At 41.0% G+C, this 20,220-nt stretch overlaps 2 protein-coding genes across 2 annotated transcripts in view; both read right to left on the reverse strand.

The window, feature by feature from the left end:
• LOC133018643 (immunoglobulin lambda-1 light chain-like) overlaps positions 1 to 4,143 on the reverse strand; it is a 4,967-nt gene extending 824 nt beyond the window's left edge. Inside the window, exons 1-5 of the mRNA XM_061085056.1 lie at positions 4,101 to 4,143; positions 3,703 to 4,020; positions 2,439 to 2,495; positions 812 to 1,120; positions 73 to 134 (exon numbers count right to left, since the gene is read on the reverse strand). Of these exons, the coding sequence (XP_060941039.1) occupies positions 73 to 134; positions 812 to 1,120; positions 2,439 to 2,495; positions 3,703 to 4,020; positions 4,101 to 4,143 (789 nt within the window). The remainder of the gene's footprint in view (positions 1 to 72; positions 135 to 811; positions 1,121 to 2,438; positions 2,496 to 3,702; positions 4,021 to 4,100) is intronic.
• Positions 4,144 to 10,560: 6,417 nt separating this feature from the next.
• Positions 10,561 to 14,974, reverse strand: LOC133018147 (immunoglobulin lambda-1 light chain-like). The gene is made up of 6 exons (XM_061084462.1): positions 14,932 to 14,974; positions 14,545 to 14,851; positions 14,193 to 14,202; positions 13,250 to 13,286; positions 11,625 to 11,927; positions 10,561 to 10,916 (listed from the first exon to the last, which is right to left on the reverse strand). The coding sequence occupies exons 1-6, from the start codon at positions 14,972 to 14,974 to the stop codon at positions 10,561 to 10,563; spliced, it is 1,056 nt and encodes a 351-aa protein (XP_060940445.1).
• Between the last annotated feature and the right edge of the window lie 5,246 nt (positions 14,975 to 20,220).

The raw sequence follows: 20,220 nt of genomic DNA on the forward strand, positions 1-20,220 counted from the left end.
AGTCGTCGGTATTTGAGTCGTCGGTGCTTGAGTCGTCGGTATTTGAGTCGTCAGTATTTGAGTCGTCGGTGCTTGAGTCGTCGGTATTTGAGTCGTCGGTGCTTGAGTCGTCGGTGCTGGATTAGCACAAACCACTGAAAGAATCCAGAAGTCAGGTTCAGTCTTCACATGAGTTTTCAGAGCTTGGTCTTTCAGTTTGAAGTCAGAACTTCTCTCATCTTATTTTTCATATTCACATTTTATAATTCTTCACTCAAAACCCCACATTCACTCTCAGACAGACCCTGCTTGCACTCAGATATTTTGTTGCTTGCACTCAGATATTTTGCTGCTTGCACTCAGATATTTTGTGGCTGTGACAGCTCCAGCTTCAGCTTCTCCTCGTGGTCACGTTGCTTCTGTGAACGTGAAACTTTTGCTCTCAGATTGTTATTTGCAACAAATCTGTCAAAATGTCCCGACCAATAGAATTCCAGGTGTAATATTGACATATTAAATTGTCCCGTCCTCGTTGTCAGTGTGTTAGCTTCAACATCTGTGAGCGAGCCGGACGGCGGTTGGTTTAACCAGGTTCACGTCCGCGGCTTCATGACGACTCCGGCTTCCTGTCAGAAGTAAAGCTGAAGCTGAGATCCTGGTTCTTGCCTCAGTTCGAGCACAAGCAGAGGCTATTTGAGTGCAAGTGCAGGGTTTTGAACCAAAGCTTCACAAAATGTGAAATCAATAAGTCCTGCTCTCAAACTGAAAGTCCACGCTCTGGAATAAAGACACAGACACATGAAGCTCACCACCGTCACCAAACCTCCTTCACCTTGCTCTGCCGGGGCCTCCACTGTGCCTCCCTCATGCCGGACGCTGCAGATGTAGTTGTATGTGTAGGAAGCGTGCCGGTCGACCACCATGATGGCGGCGGTGCGTCCTGTCCCTCTGAGCTCCAGCTGCTCTCCATCAGCAGAGGACAGCGTCTCCAGAGGACCACCCTCCCTCTGTCTTGTCCAGGAGAACTGGACCAGAGGAGGAACCATGTTGGAGGCCACACACAGCAGGGAGCTCTTCCCGTCCAGGGCGGCGATGGAAGCTGCCGGGTACACGCTCACCACCGGGGTCACCAGCGGCCGATCTGACGTGTGACAACATGCACATGAACAGCAGCTCTGCACTTCACAGCCTGATCCTGGAAACACCTCATCGATACTTCACAGAGAGATTCAGCTGCTGCACGGCAGCGTTATCACAGATATCATCAGAGACACAGCCGCTCAACTTCATCTGATCATACATTTATAGATTTATCACTATTTCTATCATATTGTAAATGTGTGTAAATTTTCTATCATTTAAAATACAATGACAGATATAAATATTACAGGATTGTGTTGTTAATACACACAAAACATTAATGGTCATATACTTTTATATATTATTATATTATATATATTATATAGAATTATTAGAAAGTGTGAAGGTGTAACTATCTTTCATACTGAGACAGATTTATACGATTTGTTTATATATATTCATATATACATGTATACAAATACGTATTTTATGTCCGTTGATTATTAAATATTTATAATAACATGATGATGTATTTACACTGAAATGTTCCCTCATAACTTTAAACAAATTCTACATCAAACCAAATATAAGTTGTGGTACAAGAAATATTAAAGTCATATTAAGAATATTATCATTAAACAAATATTTGGAATATAATGAAAAAACATTTGTCTATTGACAAACCTATTTATCTTTAATTTATTCCAAATGTATTTCTCATTATTGTTTATACACAAAAATACACATTCACCATTAAAGGGCAATTGCATTCATCGGAACAACATCTTTAACTTGAAATATTAAATGTATTTTCTGTGAGTTAGTAAAATATATAGATTGATATATATCAGCAGGTATTATATTAAAAACCTAAATATCAGTCTGGTATTTTAAAGCAACTTTCATAATAATTAAAGTCGATTTTTGTTATTGTAAAAATTATGATTTAATTAAAAATATTCATGATGAGACGAGAACTTAGTGAATTGATCTTATTTCTGAAACAGTTGTTGAAAGGTTTGTGGTTTAAGAATGAGCCGTAACGAGTCGGTCTCAAAGCGCTCGGGGCTGAAGGTTCCACGGACGCTCATGAAGTAAGAAGTTATTTCAGGAGCAAGGAAAGAAAACTCAGATTCTTTCGGCCGCAGCTGAAGAGAATCCAGAAAACGTTTGAGACTTTTTAGACTCTGAACAAACCCGAAGCAGAAAAAGAGGATTGTGTCTGATGTGCAGAGACATTTCACTGTCACACGTTTGTTCATTTCAGAAAGTCTGAAAGAGGAAGTTTGTCTTAACGAGAAAAATAAAACATGGTTCAAACTCTTTTCATCACATTTAAAACAATGGAACCAGTGAAGGGAAATAAAAGAGTTTCTTACCATCTACGAACAGTTTGGTTCCTGAGCCGAAGATGAGGAAGTACACAGTGAAAGAGACTCAGACAAAAACCATCTGAGCTCAAGGTCGTTTCTCTCATGTTCACGCCAGCACAACATTCATGTTCCCCTCAGGATGAACCGCACCGACCCTGATGAGCCTCGGACTTTTCATGTAGCGCCACCATCAGGTCAAACGCTTCTTTTGTCCAATACTTTCAGAACTCAGCTGGTCTTTGTGTTTAGTGATTATAAGCAAATATCAGCATGTTCAGTTAATTGGCAGCTGAAGGGTTAACGATGTCATGATGATGTCATGATGATGTCATAAAGTGTAGCGACCAATAAGATGACAGACGCATTTATCAGGATTAACCATCGTTCATCATCATGTGCTCTAACTGATGATGAGTTCTTTATGAAACATCTTTACTACGATATAAAACGTTAGCGTTGTTGCTCCTGATGATTTTCATGTTTCACACGATTTTATGAATTTAGTTTCTTTTCTCTTCTTCTTGTGTCAGAGTGTCCGTCCCAGTCGTGTGAACACGATATCTCACACACACTTTGATGGAGTTTCTTCAAATCTGCTTCAAACCTCCACTTGGACTCAGGGACGACCTGGTCAAAGGTCAAAGGTCAAGGTCACGGTCACTGTGGCCTCACAGAACATGTTTCTGTCCTCGTTAACACGTTTCCATCAAGCATGTCTTTGGAGAATTTCTTCATATTTTAACCAGTTATCACTTGGACTCAAAGATTAATTTATTAGACTCCAGAGGTCAAAGGTCCCAGTGACCTCATGTTAATGTGAGGGTCACATGTCCCAGCTGGAGGGACTGAAGCTGCCTGGTTGGTGGAGGAACACGACCACAGCTCAGTGGTTCTTCTTCTTCTTCTTTGTCCTTTTCCACCTGAGCCCGAACGTGAGCGGTTCTTTCTTCTAGATCAGCAGAGTGTTGGTGTGAGGGTTGAACTGTCAGAGTTCTGTCACAGGCCCGATTCCTCCGGCCGTCCAAACACAGAGAACCAGCTGGAGACCAGACACTGGCTCTGATTGGACCTTTAAAGGGCGGCGATGGAAAAGGTTTGTCTGTGGAACGACAGCAAACCTGCGGAAACGTCTCTGAACGCACGAGTCTTTAGAACAGAAGCTGGAGAGCAGCTGTCGGATGGAGCTGAGACATGTGACGCTGTGGTTTACTTCTCTCTCCCACTGATCCTCAGGAGGGTTTTTGTTCAGGCTGCACACATCATGTATCACTGTGGGTTCCAGACCCCCAACAGGCGCAATAGTACGTGGCTGCATGAGAGCGTTTAACTTTCTCTATCTTCAACTCACAGCTGTTCTGTTTAATCTCAGCTGTGAAGTCGTCTTCCTGAGGATGATTGTAACGCTTACGAATTTGACCATCACTTGTATCAATAGTAAGAATCAGTCTGAACGTTCCTGTGTCTTTCTTCTGAAACCACCTGATCCAGTTACACTGATCAGTTCCACAGCTGAACGAGGCCTGTTCATCAACTCTCCTGGTCAAAGACAACTGGTCCTGAGTCAGCTCTGCTGCCATGGCAACCAGCGCTGTGGACAGACAGATGGACGGAGGTGAGTGTGGCGGTGAGGTGGAGCTTGTGAGCTCCTGATTGGCTGGAAACACTCACCTGAACACAGGCAGCACAGAGCAGCGGCTGGGAGGAGAAGCATGCTGTGGGGGGGGGGGGGGGGGGTCCTCGGGTGAACCTGAGGAGAAGTGGCGCTCTAACGAGGACGAGCTGTGAGATCAGGTCCTGGAACCTCCCATCAGCCCCTGGGGCCACAGAGGAGGCGGAAGCTGCCCTGTGGTTTCCTGAGGGGGGGGGGGAGTTTGTAAAGAGGAAACAAAAATAATAAACTGAGTTCAGCAGTGAAACGATCATGAGGGAACGTTATGAAACTTCAGTCTCTGACACGCTGCTCGTGGTGAAGCTTCAAATGTCTGCTGCTGAAAACAAGATGGAGCTTCATGTGTATACGTGTGTTTATATTTATAAATGTTTATATTTATAAATGTATATATTTCATCTTCAAAGTCTTTTAAATTCACTCGTTTACGATGTTTAGATTAAAGATTAAACAAAGGAAACTGAACGAGCCTCAGAACATGACGTGAGTTATATCAGTTCACATAGTTATCATCATATCGTTGTTGTAGTTTATTATTATTGTATAATTACGATTATAAAGTCTCATAGTAGTTAAACGTCATCAGTTAGTTGCAGTCAGGATTATAACTTGTCCTTTGCTGCCCTCTAGTGTCTGGTACGACATTCACTCACTGCAGTTAATAATAATGATACTTCTGCCCTCTAGTGTCCAACTGGACAAATAACTTCGTCCAAAATCATCTAAAATATTTTTACACAGTTTCTCACCATGATGAGCAGAATACTTTTCCTTCTATGTGTATAATATATACCAATTATATGTTGCCTCTTATTATGAAATCTACCTATTTATATACTTGTCCAAAGAGAAAATGAATAAATAAAATGGAATCACATGAAATCATCGTCTCAGTCAAAAACAAATGTCTCCAACTTTTAACTTTGTTTTAATCCACTTTATTAAGAATCAAGAAATTGGCCAATAATAATTGAAAATAGAAAAATCAAGTGCACAGTAGAAACAATTAGTGACTGAGCTTAGACATGGCAGAAAATAAGAAGACAAACTATAAATATATTTGAATAATAATAAATAAAATAATAAAAACAAAAATAGAGTTCTAATCACGGAGTTTTGTTTATTTACTGTTTTGCATAAGTTCACAAAACACAAGTGAAGTAAGTGATCGATTCTTCAGTGGAAACCAAACAACAGAAAAACACAACCCGCCTCCATCCTGCTGCTGTGATGTGTTGGGATTTTAAAATCTTAGTTTGTCTGTGTGTGTGTCTGTGAAGATGTTTGTGGAACTGAACTCTGCACAAAAGCAGGAGGGTGGGGGCAGGAGCAGTTGGGCCAGATATATGACCTTCACACTATGAATTATAATAACTGTTCCTGCTTGGTGTTAATCTTGAAGTTGTTAGAATGTGTGTGCGTCACATCGCTGGTCGTAAACTGTACTTTAACTTGTTCTCATACCTAACTATTTATATTAAAGCATAACTCCCTTAGCTTATTCAAACATCACACATACATGAATGCACTGTGCTTATGAGCCTTAGAAAGAATTCATTAGCTGCCCCAGGTTCTGGAGGAAGAGAGAAAGGCGTTGTTTTGTTTGGAGGATGTGAATGTTTACACAAACAGAACATACAGCCGATAGAGCAGAGGCCTGTTTCAGGTAGCTGGTTTTGAGGCAACCCCGAGTTTGTTCGCTCTGAGTTAGTGGAAACTCTGGGTTTTCCGTTTCAGGTAGCAGGTTCAGCGCAACCGAGAGTTAGTTGCTGCGGCAACATACGCCGTGGACCTAACCTGCTCGGGAGGTGGTTAGACCTACTCTGAGTTTGTTGTCTATAAGGCTGAAGGCAGCTCTCCGACAGAAGGAAGTGTTAGAAATGGCATGTCCTTTTCTACGAGAGCCCGTGGACGTAGAGGCTGCGATCCTCAGAAGGAATCTCCGTGCGGAACGATTATTAAGACCCAGGTTGGATATACTTTCTTTTCCTGATAATTTTCTTCACGAGCGCTATCGTTTTTCAGCGCAATCTATCATTTATTTAGACCACCTTCTCAGCCCCCATGTTAACTGTCAAACGCACCGGGGGCATGCTTTAAGTTCAATACAAATTATTTGTGTGGCACATTTCAAAGGCAACCGTGTGCCGGTCTGTCAGAAATGTGACTTTGGCACTGAAACGTTTTCTTTACACGTTTGTGATGTTTCCAAGTCACCGACCTATACGAACAATCAAGGAAGAGTTCTACAGAATTGCAGGTAACAGTAGCAACAATGTAGCCTATTTGTTTCTTGGAACGTTTTAATGTAATAAATAATGTGCACAATTTAATTAAATTAATTAATTTGTAATGTTCTAGATTTTCCGGGTGTCATCGGGTGCATCGATGGAACTCATATTCCTATTAAAGCTCCTTCAGTGAATGAACGAGACTATGTTAATAGGAAGTCCTTCCACAGCATCAATGTGCAGGTACAGGTGAAGGCCTAGACCTTCAGCATTTTAAATTAAAGATACTTAACAAAACAGCCTCTGTATCTAATTATACTCCTCTGCAATTTGAAGGTTGTATGTGATGCCAGAAATATCATCACCCAAGTGGAGGCAAAGTGGCCGGGGTCTGTGCATGACGCACGCATATTTCGAGAGCACTCGCTTTGCCCGTGGTGAGTTAAGCCTATATTTTAAGGATTTAGAATCCATATTTGTTCAGATGATTAATATTTCACCTGTATCGTAGGAGAGTTCGACGGTCATGTTTTAGGTGACAGAGGGTACCCCTGCCAGCCTTGCCTTCTGACCCCGTATGCCGATCCCGTGCCAGGACCACAGCAGCGCTACAACCTGGCGCATATGAGGACGAGAGCCAGGGTCGAAAACACGTTCGGGATCCTGAAGGCAAGATTCCAGTGCCTCCAAATGCTGCGAGTCACACCAGAAAGGGCATGTGACATAATAATTGCATGTGTGGTTCTACACAACATCGCGATTTTGAGAGGGGAAAATTGCCCACCTGCATTTGCAGATGAGCAGCACATAAACCCAAACCATGCCATGGATCCACAGGACGGAAGGGTGGTTAGAGAAAGACTCTGCCAAAATCATTTTGTTTGAGTTTTCTATGTAGTTAAATGTATTTTATTATTTCCGAAATGTTTTCTTTGGCATTCTTTCGCCTTCCTGTATGATAGTAAACTCGTGTGACAGACCCAGCCTCTGGTAGGGGGTGACACTGTTCAACAAATTAACTTGTCCCACCACAGCCCGTGTTCTAATAAAGACAATCTACTTTTTATGAGGATTTCTTTATTTCCTGAAAGCACAAAAAAAAAAGGTCATTCATATTGGGTATGTTTTTGGAGCAGGAAACAGTATCCCAGTTTGTACCTCACCCACCTTTAACTTATGTTCCAAAATGTGGATCTCCAAAGCATCCTTTTGCATCTTTTGCCTAATGTGGTCCATTTCCAAGTCTGCTTTGTTTATTTGTTTTCCCAGATAGATTTTATAGAGCTCTTTGACTGGAAGCTATAGGAATGCAAAAGATGACATTGGATTTCACAGTGCCAAGTACAGCGTTTCATTATAATTCCAGGAAGAATCTTACAGAGGTAAGCTGTGAAGTAGAGCTAGAAGTGGATGGCCTCTCATTGAATTCGATTTCATCCTGTTTGAGAGAAAGAAGATGTCAGTTTTAAACTGTACAACGCTATCATCAACTTTTAGATGTTAATTTTAAAAGGTGTTAACCTCAATAGGCCTTTATATATGTATATACACATACATACATACATACATACATACATACATACATACATACATACATACATACATACATACATACATACATACATACATACATACATACATACATACATACATACATACATACATACATACATACATACATACATACATACAATGCATTTTGCCTAGGAGTAGCCTTCTAATATATCTAAATCCTATTAAATATTGGCAGTGTTGGGGTGGCTGAGAAATGTACTACTTACATTTACTGCTTAAATATAGACCCATCACATGTTGAATATAGCTGTTAAATTAGGTAGAGCAGGCAAAACAGCACAATTGATTTGATTTCAATTAAACATTAGTTTACCTGTTTGAACTATATTTTTGTACTTCATTTTCATTTGCTGCCAAGTCCTCTTGGGGCAACTCGGGTTGTTCCTGTGTAAATTGACACACACACACACACACACACAATTTACATATTGAATAAGTGGAAGATATTAAACTTTCCTCTTATTTTATTTTACTATTTTATTTTACTCACGCATTGACTTGTTCGGCTATTTCCTGCCAAGCTCTCTCTCGCGCTCTCGCTGCCGCGGCGGTATTACTTTTTTTGGTGAAAATGGGTACCTGCTCGGCATATGCGTGCATTAATATTTCCAATTCCGTGGGTGAAAAGTAACTGGATCTACGTTTTTGGTCCATGTTTGATCATGTTATCAGAGATCCATTGATGATGGCTCTTTATAGTCAACAGGCACGCCCCCAACCCAGCGTGAACACACTCAGAGTTGATTAAGCCAACGCTGATCACCTGTTCTGAAACCGAAAACCCAGAGTTGCTTTTCAACCCTGAACTCTGAGTCAACCAACTCAGAGCGCAGGATTATACTCAGAGTATGTTAAACCAGCTACCTGAAACAGGCCTCAGGAACACAATATTCTTTACTCCAATGTTGTGTAATAATAAGTAGACTTGATGTTGGCTAATTATTGATAATCATAAAATTTGATTATTAAAATAATACAATTATTTATAAAAAATAACACAATTATTAATTAAAACGATAAAGTTATCAATGAATAATACTGTAATTATTAATGAAAAACAGTACAATTAAGAATAATACATATATAATTATAATATAATTTATATCATTTAGATCTAGTTCAATTAGAAATCTCAATATTTACTATTAAAGATTATATAATGAACAACAAAGGTTTATAGAGTTATTGACAGTGTAGAGGTTGGCAAAATATACTTATGCAACATTAATGAAAGTACATTTGTGAAAGAAAAACATTTATTATGAATATAATAAAATATAAAAAACACAAATTACTAACAACGTGCTAACTAAACAAAGATGTGTATGTGAGTGTGTGTGTCTATGTAAATCGTAGTTCTCCCAAGATGGCGGCTGGTCAAAAGTGTAACACCTTCCTGTGTGAATCTAAGATGGTCGCTGGCCACCCTCAAGAAACAGCCCCCCCTCCTTTTGAAGTGGTTTTAGGACAGGTAGCTTGGGGGGGGAGGAGATAAGTAGTTGAAGAGATATGTGTGTGTCTGTGTTGTTGCTAAGTTAGACAAAGAGTGTAGAATGAAATGCAAAGAAAGACTCTGAGGAGCCTAGCAAACTAACATTACTTTCGAATAACTTATAACTTAAGTATCACAACACAAATCACACTTATAAACACCACACAGAATCGAATAAACAGTCTTGCTTCGCCTAGTATCATTATTAAGCCCAGTTGTGTTACCCGTCGGAGGGAAAGGGAAACAGGAAGTTGCAGTTCAGTTCTCAGTGCAGTGAAGTCTTCTAGCTGGTCGTGTGGTTTCTGCCTTCGTGGTTCTGTTGAGCTGTGGCTCAGTTTCTGGTTGAAGTTCTCCTGCAGGACATCGAGTCGCTGCTAGGAGTTTGGTAGAGCTTGAAGTGCGAGGAAGTTTCCTTGGTGAGATGAGCTGGAAGCTGCATCTTTGTGCTCCTCTCGAAGATTTGGATGCGAAGAGAAGAAGTGAGCTGGAGAAATCAGGATCCTCCTCTCGGGGATGCAGGAGAAGAGGCTGACAGCCTTCCTCCCTCAGACGGATTGAAGAAAGAGAGAGAATCAGGGGAGACCTGGTCTTATATTACCTGGGACCTCACAGGTCATGGGGTCCAGAGTGACCAATCAGGAGTTGACCCTTGTGGCTTTTCACACCTCTGTGTGAAGTTGAGGAATACTGGGAGACTGAGTTCCCTGTGCTCTGGCTTTGTCAGGAACAAAGGAACCTGTGGTTTCAGGCTTTTGACTCCACATATAGGCCGAAGAGGAGGCCTTTGGTTTCACAAAAACACTGTCCCAACCCCTGGGAGCGGCTCCTCATCACTTCCTGGTTCCAGAGCCAAGAGGCTGGAACTACGCCTGCGCACCATCGAGGAAGAACCAAGTCTCGACTCCCCTTCATTATTGACCAATCAAATTATACCTTCTGTTATAAAATATTACAACCGCCGTCCGTGCGGTGCGACTGGTGACTGCCCGGTGCCGCTAGAGGGGCGGGGCCGTGCGTTGGGTGCCCATTGCTATGCTGAACTTTTCATACCTTTTCATTGCTTCTTAATAAATACTTGTTGAACCAAACCGAGACCGACTCTTCTCATATTTGGGATAAAAGAACATGACAGATTTGATCAAGTGTCCAAAAGCCCCAAATTCAAACTCCAGTGGAAACTGAGTCATTGACACCAAGTGTCCAGCTCAATGTCTCTGTGTGCACAGTGGGGGGTCCATTCGCCTTTGACCTCCTGTTCAGAGACGGCTTCTCTAGTTTGACGTAGACGGCTTCTCTTACTCCTGGTGTAGACCATCTGTCCTCCCTGGACAGCATGTGGACATAGTTGTCTTCAGATGAACGTCCCTTGTCCTTCAGAGGTGGACGGCTGAGTCCTGACCTGAGGAGCTCTCCTGTGCCATGTGATGAGCAGGACTGGTTGAGTCCCCAGGTCCGAGCGTCCCTCCCTACGTCCAGCTGCATGTGGGACGTGGTGTTGTCCTCTGACGTCCAGTTGACTGTTGGACACTGGGTGTGATGGTTTTCATGATCATTTGACTTTCTCAAGCACTTTGGAACTTGGTTTTAAAAAATGAACCAATTTTTTATTCATTTTAAAAGTACAGACTAAGGTTTTTGAACTCTCAGACAGACCCTGCTTGCACTCAGATATTTTGTTGCTTGCACTCAGATATTTTGTTGCTTGCACTCAGATATTTTGCTGCTTGCACTCAGATATTATTTTGCTTGCACTCAGATATTTTGTGGCTGTGACAGCTCCAGCTTCAGCTTCTCCTCGTGGTCACGTTGCGTCTGTGAATGTGAAACTTTTGCTCTCAGATTTTTATTTGCAATAAATCTGTAAAAATTTCTCGACCAATAGAATTCCAGGTGTAATATTGACAAATGAAATTGTCCCGTCCTCGTCGTCAGTGCGTTAGCTTCAACATCTGTGAGCGAGCCGGACGGCGGTTGGTTTAACCAGGTTCACGTCCGCGGCTTCATGACGACTCCGGCTTCCTGTCAGAAGTAAAGCTGAAGCTGAGATCCTGGTTCTTGCCTCAGTTCGAGCACAAGCAGAGGCTATTTGAGTGCAAGTGCAGGGTTTTGAACCAAAGCTTCACAAAATGTGAAATCAATAAGTCCTGCTCTCAAACTGAAAGTCCACGCTCTGGAATAAAGACACAGACACATGAAGCTCACCACAGTCACCAAACCTCCTTCACCTTGCTCTGCCGGGGCCTCCACTGTGCCTCCCTCATGCCGGACGTGGCAGCGGTATTTGTACGGAGCGTTCTGGTCGACCACCATGATGGCGGCGGTGCGTCCTGTCCCTCTGAGCTCCAGCTGCTCTCCATCAGCAGAGGACAGCGTCTCCAGAGGACCACCCTCCCTCTGTCTTGTCCAGGAGAACTGGACCAGAGGAGGAACCATGTTGGAGGCCACACACAGCAGGGAGCTCTTCCCGTCCAGGGCGGCGATGGAAGCTGCCGGGTACACGCTCACCACCGGGGTCACCAGCGGCCGATCTGACGTGTGACAACATGCACATGAACAGCAGCTCTGCACTTCACAGCCTGATCCTGGAAACACCTCATCGATACTTCACAGAGAGATTCAGCTGCTGCACGGCAGCGTTATCACAGATATCATCAGAGCCACAGCCGCTCAACTTCATCTGATCATACATTTATATATTTATCACTATTTCTATCATATTGTAAATGTGTGTACATGTTCTATCATTTAAAATACAATGAAAGATATAAATATTACAGTATTGTGTTGTTAATACACACAAAACATTAATGGTCATATACTTTTATATATTATTATATTATATATATTATATAGAATTATTAGAAAGTGTGAAGGTGTAACTATCTTTCATACTGAGACAGATTTATACGATTTGTTTATATATATTCATATATACATGTATACAAATACGTATTTTATGTCTGTTGATTATTAAATATTTATAATAACATGATGATGTATTTACACTGAAATGTTCCCTCATAACTTTAAACAAATTCTACATCAAACCAAATATAAGTTGTGGTACAAGAAATATTAAAGTCATATTAAGAATATTATCATTAAACAAATATTTGGAATATAATGAAAAAACATTTGTCTATTGACAAACCTATTTATCTTTAATTTATTCCAAATGTATTTCTCATTATTGTTTATACACAAAAATACACATTCACCATTAAAGGGCAATTGCATTCATCGGAACAACATCTTTAACTTGAAATATTAAATGTATTTTCTGTGAGTTAGTAAAATATATAGATTGATATATATCAGCAGGTATTATATTAAAAACCTAAATATCAGTCTGGTATTTTAAAGCAACTTTCATAATAATTAAAGTCGATTTTTGTTATTGTAAAAATTATGATTTAATTAAAAATATTCATGATGAGACGAGAACTTAGTGAATTGATCTTATTTTTGAAACAGAAAGTTGCTGAAAGGTTTGTGGTTTAAGAATGAGCCGTAACGAGTCGGTCTCAAAGCGCTCGGGGCTGAAGGTTCCACGGACGCTCGTGAAGTGAGAAGTTATTTCAGGAGCAAGGAAAGAAAACTCAGATTCCTTCGGCAGCAGCTGAAGAGAATCCAGAAAACGTTTGAGACTTTTTAGACTCTGAACAAACCCGAAGCAGAAAAAGAGGATTGTGTCTGATGTGCAGCGACATTTCACTGTCACACGTTTGTTCATTTCAGAAAGTCTGAAAGAGGAAGTTTTTCTTAACGAGAAAAATCAAACATGATTCAAACTCTTTTCATCTCATTTTCAACAATGGAACCAGTGAAGGGAAATAAAAGAGTTTCTTACCAGGTACGAACAATTTGGTTCCTGAGCCGAAGATCAACTCCACAGTGAAAGAGACTCAGACAAAAACCGTCTGAGCTCAAGGTCGTTTCTCTCATGTTCACGCCAGCACAACATTCATGTTCCCCTCAGGATGAACCGCACCGACCCTGAGGAGCCTCGGACTTTTCATGTAGCGCCACCATCAGGTCAAACGCTTCTTTTGTCCAATACTTTCAGAACTCAGCTGGTCTTTGTGTTCAGTGATTATAAGCAAATATCAGCATGTTCGATTAATTGGCAGCTGAAGGGTTAACGATGTCATGATGATGTCATGATGATGTCATGATGACGTCATAAAGTGTAGCGACCAATAAGATGACAGACGCAGTTTATCAGGATTAACCATCGTTCATCATCATGTGCTCTAACTGACGATGAGTTCTTTATGAAACATCTTTACTACGATATAAAACGTTAGCGTTGTTGCTCCTGATGATTTTCATGTTTCACACGATTTTATGAATTTAGTTTCTTTTCTCTTCTTCTTGTGTCAGAGTGTCCGTCCCAGTCGTGTGAACACGATATCTCACACACACTTTGATGGAGTTTCTTCAAATCTGCTACAAACCTTCACTTGGACTCAGGGACGACCTGGTCAAAGGTCAAAGGTCAAAGGTCAAAGGTCACGGTCACTGTGGCCTCACAGAACCTGTTTCTGTCCTCTTTAACATGTTTCCATCAAGCATGTCTTTGGAGAATTTCTTCATATTTTAACCAGTTATCACTTGGACTCAAAGATTAATTTATTAGACTCCAGAGGTCAAAGGTCCCAATGACCTCATGTTAATGTGAGGGTCACATGTCCCAGCTGGAGGGACTGAAGCTGCCTGGTTGGTGGAGGAACACGACCACAGCTCAGTGGTTCTTCTTCTTCTTCTTTGTCCTTTTCCACCTGAGCCCGAACGTGAGCGGTTCTTTCTTCTGGATCAGCGTTGTGTTGGTGTGAGGGTTGAACTGTCAGAGTTCTGTCACAGGCCCGATTCCTCCGGCCGTCCAAACACAGAGAACCAGCTGGAGACCAGACACTGGCTCTGATTGGACCTTTAAAGGGCGGCGATGGAAAAGGTTTGTCTGTGGAACGACAGCAAACCTGCGGAAACGTCTCTGAACGCACGAGTCTTTAGAACAGAAGCTGGAGAGCAGCTGTCGGATGGAGCTGAGACATGTGACGCTGTGGTTTACTTCTCTCTCCCACTGATCCTCAGGAGGGTTTTTGTTCAGGCTGCACACATCATGTATCACTGTGGGCTCCAGACCTCCAACAGGCGCAGTAGTACGTGGCTGCATGAGAGAGTTTAACTTTCTCTATCTTCAACTCACAGCTGTTCTGTTTAACCTCAGCTGTGAAGTCGTCTTTCTGAGGATGATTGTAACCCTTACGAATTTGACCATCACTTGTATCAATATGAAGAATCCGTATGAACGTTCCTGTGTCTTTCTTCTGAAACCACCTGATCCAGTTACACTGACCAGTTCCTCCACAGCTGAACGAGGCCTGTTCATCAACTCTCCTGGTCAAAGACAACTGGTCCTGAGTCGGCTCTGCTGCCATGGCAACCAGCGCTGTGGACAGACAGATGGACGGAGGTGAGTGTGGCGGTGAGGTGGAGCTTGTGAGCCCCTGATTGGCTGGAAACACTCACCTGAACACAGGCAGCACAGAGCAGCGGCTGGGAGGAGAAGCATGCTGGGGGGGGGTGGGGTGGGGGGTTTCATCGGGTGAACCTGAGGAGAAGTGGCGCTCTAACGAGGACGAGCTGTGAGATCAGGTCCTGGAACCTCCCATCAGCCCCTGGGGCCACAGAGGAGGCGGGAGCTGTCCTGTGGTTTCCTGACGATGGGGGGGGGGGGGGGGGGGCAGTCTCTGACACGCTGCTCGTGGTGAAGCTTCAAATGTCTGCTGCTGAAAACAAGATGGAGCTTGATGTGTACACGTGTGTTTATATTTATAAATGTATATATTTATAAATGTATATATTTCATCTTCAAAGTCTTTTAAATTCACTCGTTTATGATGTTTAGATTAAAGATTAAACAAAGGAAACTGAACGAGCCTCAGAACATGACGTGAGTTATATCAGTTCACATAGTTATCATCATATCGTTGTTGTAGTTTATTATTATTGTATAATTACAATTATAAAGTCTCATAGTAGTTAAACGTCATCAGTTAGTTGCAGTCAAGATTGTAACTTGTCCTTTAGTGCCCTCTAGTGTCCAACTGGAAAAATAACTTTAGAAAAGAAACTTACCACACACTGTAATAAAAGTCCGTGAAATTAACAGTGAAGTGCTGTGAAATCGTCACATAAAAATATTGTAAATGGAAAAACAATGAAGCAGGGTTTAATTTACAGGAATATTTTTTTAAATACTGAACGTAACATAACTGTTAATTTTAAGGTAAAAATATTTTAAAATAATCATATTTCTTTGTAGAATTTACAGATTACTGTAGTTTCGACAAAGAAAAACTGTATTAGAAAAAGCAATATAATACAGTTAAAATTACAACATGACAGTGTTAAAAAAAAATTATTTATACAGAATTAAACTGTATTAAATTTCACAAATTTATATGTTATACTTTACAGATAATATATGTACAAATACAGCTAAATTATGATAATATGAGGGGTTTAAAAAAACAGGTGATGTGTCTGTTTAGAATCGAGTAGGCCTATATTTAACAATATGTCAGTTTGGTCATAATAATAGTAATAATAGTAATGATAACTTTATTTGTGTACTTATCTAAACAAGGTAACAGCTTGCTTCACACAAAAGTCCATGGCAAAAATTAATTTAAGAGCCAAATATTAACATAATAAGCTCAAGACCTTAAGTTTATAGAGAAACCCAATAGTTCCCACAATGAGCAAGCACTTAAGGATAAAAACTTTTCTTGTCATTATGGTAATTACTAGTGATTAGTTTCAAGAAATAGTTGGCTCTTGCAATTTTTATTTTGTCATTATAGGAAGTTAAGAGTTCTTTTATATTTAGGTAGTGGACATGCAGTTTGGTCTTTTTCCACTTCCGTTCAATTTTTCTGCACAGCCTTTTAAGTTCTCGTAGCCTGTCATCAACCCATGGAGAGGTGTTAATAGGGGATTTCATTCTTGTTTTAATGGAGGCTGTGATATCCAGTGTGGTTTGACAGGTATTATTGAACCATTAAGTAAAATTTTAGGATCAGATGACTCATGACTCGCGTTATCGTAGAGAAGACCTACGGAAAAGTTTGATGAGAATTTTGAGGCAATATGTTCATTTAAGATATACGTGAACTTTTATGTAACTTTTTATGTTTTTTGGGGCAACTTTGAACAGGGAGTCAAACTTAACACAGAGGGACTAGACATGTTAACCACGAGGTCCAAACTTTGACACATAAATAAGTTATAATTGGTTAATAGCCTGGTTAAATAATTACTTCATTGTAGTATTTTGAGAGTCAACAAAGTATTTGGTAGAATCTTCGGAACAAAAAATGCCTCCCAAGTCTTCTAAAACTGTGCTGACTAATGACTCAGAGGCTAAGGCTATTACGGCAAGAACACTGTGGACGCTAGCATGCCACAGGCATTCCAGGAGATTGTCGAGGAAGTTATTTAAGAAGAGAATAGCGGTCTCCGTGAAGAGATCAAGCGGGCCATCTCTCTGATAAAAACTTCACTAGATGAATGCAGTGACAAACTACTTGAACATGACGAAGGGCTGAATGACTTGGATACCCGCTTGCACGATACGCAAATTTGAGCCAAAAAACTACAGGAGAAGACTGATGTTCTCGAAAATAGAGGAGGACGATGCAATCTACGTATCATAGGAGTGCCAGAGGGTTTGGAAAAGGGAAATCCTACACAGTTCATCCCCCTCACGAACATTGCGTTCTACACACGAACGTTGTGTTTCTGTGCCCTCACTGCGCGCCCACTCTGCCACCCACCCCCTCCGTGCCCGGTCAACTGGCGCCTGGAGCTGAGTTTACCTGATCACGAGGACAGCGGGTGTTACGTTCCGTAACCGGTAAGTCAATGTTCATCTTCTTCAAACTTGAAATACGTGTTGTCACTTTATAACGAGCTTCTGCTTGGGACCGAGACGATATTTTAGTGTCACGGTCCGACTGACCAGCAGTTAGTTACGCAGTTAGGTGGGTTTCATGCTCAGTGTCGAACTTTTTTAGTTCGTTGTTCCATGTCATGTGGGTTGTTATACAGCGTCACCGGAGGAGGGAACACACTTCTAACGCTAAGCTAAACAAATCGAGCGGTTTTGTTTCTTTGCTAAAAATGATTACCTGCCGTTTTTGCAGCAAAGCATTAGAGACGTTGAGGGGTTATGTGCTGCATTGTAGAGTGCATAGGAGCGCACCCCGTTGTATTTTCAAATGTTTTGGCGTCGAATGCAAGCGGACATTCTGTACTTACGCAGCTTTCAAAGCTCATTTCTATCGGGTTCACAATGAACCAGCATCCTCTGTTACATCTAAAGCCGTTGTTGCAGATTTCAAATGTGCCATTCCGCTGTGTGAGCGCCAATGTCACACAGTGACAGAACTTATATCCCACTTAAAGGAGCATTTAGTGGAGGGGCGACCCGTGGCATGTCCAGTAACTGGTTGCAAAAATGCGTTCAGGGTGAAATCATCATTTACTGCTCATATGTCCAGGAAACATAGAGCATGTTCAGTGGATAGCATCAGTGACATGTACAGGGAAACTATTTCTCAGTGTTCTTCTGTCATTGCACGTGAAGATGCTTCCCATAGCTCAAATGATGCAACAATAAATGAAAGCATTGAATTGCCACAGAATTTCAATGAGACCTTTCTTAAGAATCTATGTCTATTCTACCTAAAATTGCAAGGGCAGCTCCTTCTTCCAGCTTCAACAATACAGACGATTGTCGAAGAGATGCAAAATGTGCACGAGTTGGGACAGGATTACACTTTTAGTAAACTACATTCGCTTTTAAAAGATGACATGTGTCTGACAGATGATGTTATTGGTAAAATCTGTGATTGTGTGAAGGATTCAGATCTATTCTCTGTCTGTCATCAGGGATCACTGAGAACAACATATTCAAGAACTCAGACATACAAAAAGATGTTCAAATACATAGAACCTAAAAAACTAAAATTAGGAAATGATGAAAATATGACAGAAAGGTTTGCTTACTACATACCCATCAAGCAAACCGCAAAGAGTTTATTACAATCAGAATTATGGAAGAATTCTGTGTCACAACAGTCTTGTGGAACAGACTCAGATTATTTTGGTGACATAAGTGATGGTCAAATCTTTAAGTCCAACCAGTACTTTATTGAAAATCCAGGATGTCTTAAGCTTATTCTGTACCAGGATGCTTTTGAAATGGTCAATCCCCTCGGCTCTGCTAAGAAAAAACACAAAGTTGTTGCAGTCTATCTTTCTGTGGCAAATTTACCTGCTCATGTGCGGTCCAATACTGATCACATGACACTTGTACTATTGTGTAGAGAGAATGACCTAAAAAAATGTGGAAATGCTAAGGTTTTCTCAGAGATGTTAGTGGATTTAAAAGATTTGGAGGAAAATGGAATAAAAATAGGGTGTGAAACCGTCAAAGGGGCTCTGTGTTGCATTGCTGGCGATAATTTGGGTTCACACAGCATTGGTGGGTTCACTGAAAACTTTAGTCGTTCTGAGTACTTTTGCAGGTACTGTGAAATTACGCAAAGAATGTTTCATGGTGACGATCCAAATGTATGTGGTCCACAGCGCACCCCTGAAAGCTACAATTCTGCTGTTGATGATCTACAAGCTGGAGACAGTCAACACGTCAAAGGTATAAAGGCGAACTCTGTTTTCAATGTTCTGAAATGGTTTCATGTTTGCCAGCCTGGTCTCCCACCTTGTTTAGGCCATGACATATTTGAGGGTGTCTTATCCTATGATGTTGCACTATACTTAAAGTATTTCATTAAGAAAAAAAAATGGCTTACATATGTACTTTTGAACCAGCGCATCAAGCAGTTCAAGTATAAAGGATCTGATGCTCTCACAAAGCCATGTGCTGTCAACTCTGAGGTTGGCAAGCTTTCTGGTCAAGCCATTCAAAATTGGAATTTGTTAAGGTTGCTGCCTGTATTAATTGGTGACAAAGTGCAAAATCCAGAAGGTGATGTCTGGCAGTTAACTCTCCAGCTTAAAGATATCGTTGATATGATTTGTGCGCAAAATATTTCATTGTCACAGGTAGCATATCTTGACATTGTAATCCAAGAATACTTAGAATCAAGAAAGTGTTTATTTCCTGAGAGTCGACTAAAACCAAAACACCATTTCATGCGGCACTATCCAGAACTAACTTTGAAATTTGGCCCCTTGATCAGAGTTTGGACGATGCGTTTTGAAAGTAAACACAGCTACTTTAAGAGATGTGCCAGAAACTTAAAAAACTTTAAAAACATCTGCCTAACTTTATCCGAGAGACATCAGATGTTTCAGGCATATCTTTCAGCTGGGCCAGGACGCAGTCAGCTTCTACAAGTCAAAGACAGTTGTACTTTTTACCCAAACCTTTACAGTGATGCAATTAAACATGCAGTGAGGGAGTTTGGCTTTTCAGAAAACATTACTAGTGTTTCCACAGACATACAGTATAAAGGTACATCATATAAAAAAGGGAATTTCCGGAGAACTTCTCATTATTTTAATTCAAAATGATGCTGCTGTTTATTTTGTGATGGATCTACATAAAGCTGACTATCATTCTGAATACCATCTGTACTCCCTGATGAAACAGAGTACAACATTGCAATGTCTGAACATTGACAACTTGGTCGATTTTTATCCGTTGCCATCATACATTGTTAATGGGCACCAAGTCATTTCACTGAAACACAGTGTTTTGTCGAAATAAACACAATCTTGGCCACTGAG

The sequence above is a fragment of the Limanda limanda genome, chromosome 13, assembly GCF_963576545.1.
Source record: "Limanda limanda chromosome 13, fLimLim1.1, whole genome shotgun sequence".
In the NCBI taxonomy this organism is placed as follows: Eukaryota; Metazoa; Chordata; class Actinopteri; order Pleuronectiformes; family Pleuronectidae; genus Limanda; species Limanda limanda.

Excerpts from the sequence above, each read along its gene's own strand:
- LOC133018147 (XM_061084462.1), bottom strand. The coding sequence starts at position 14,974 with ATGCTTCTCCTCCCAGCCGCTGCTCTGTGCTGCCTGTGTTCAG. Across the intron at positions 14,852-14,931 it reads TCTGTGCTGCCTGTGTTCAG|CGCTGGTTGCCATGGCAGCA; the intron begins GTGAGTGTTTCC and ends GTCTGTCCACAG. Across the intron at positions 10,917-11,624 it reads GGAGGCCCCGGCAGAGCAAG|TCAACTGGACGTCAGAGGAC; the intron begins GTGAAGGAGGTT and ends AGTGTCCAACAG.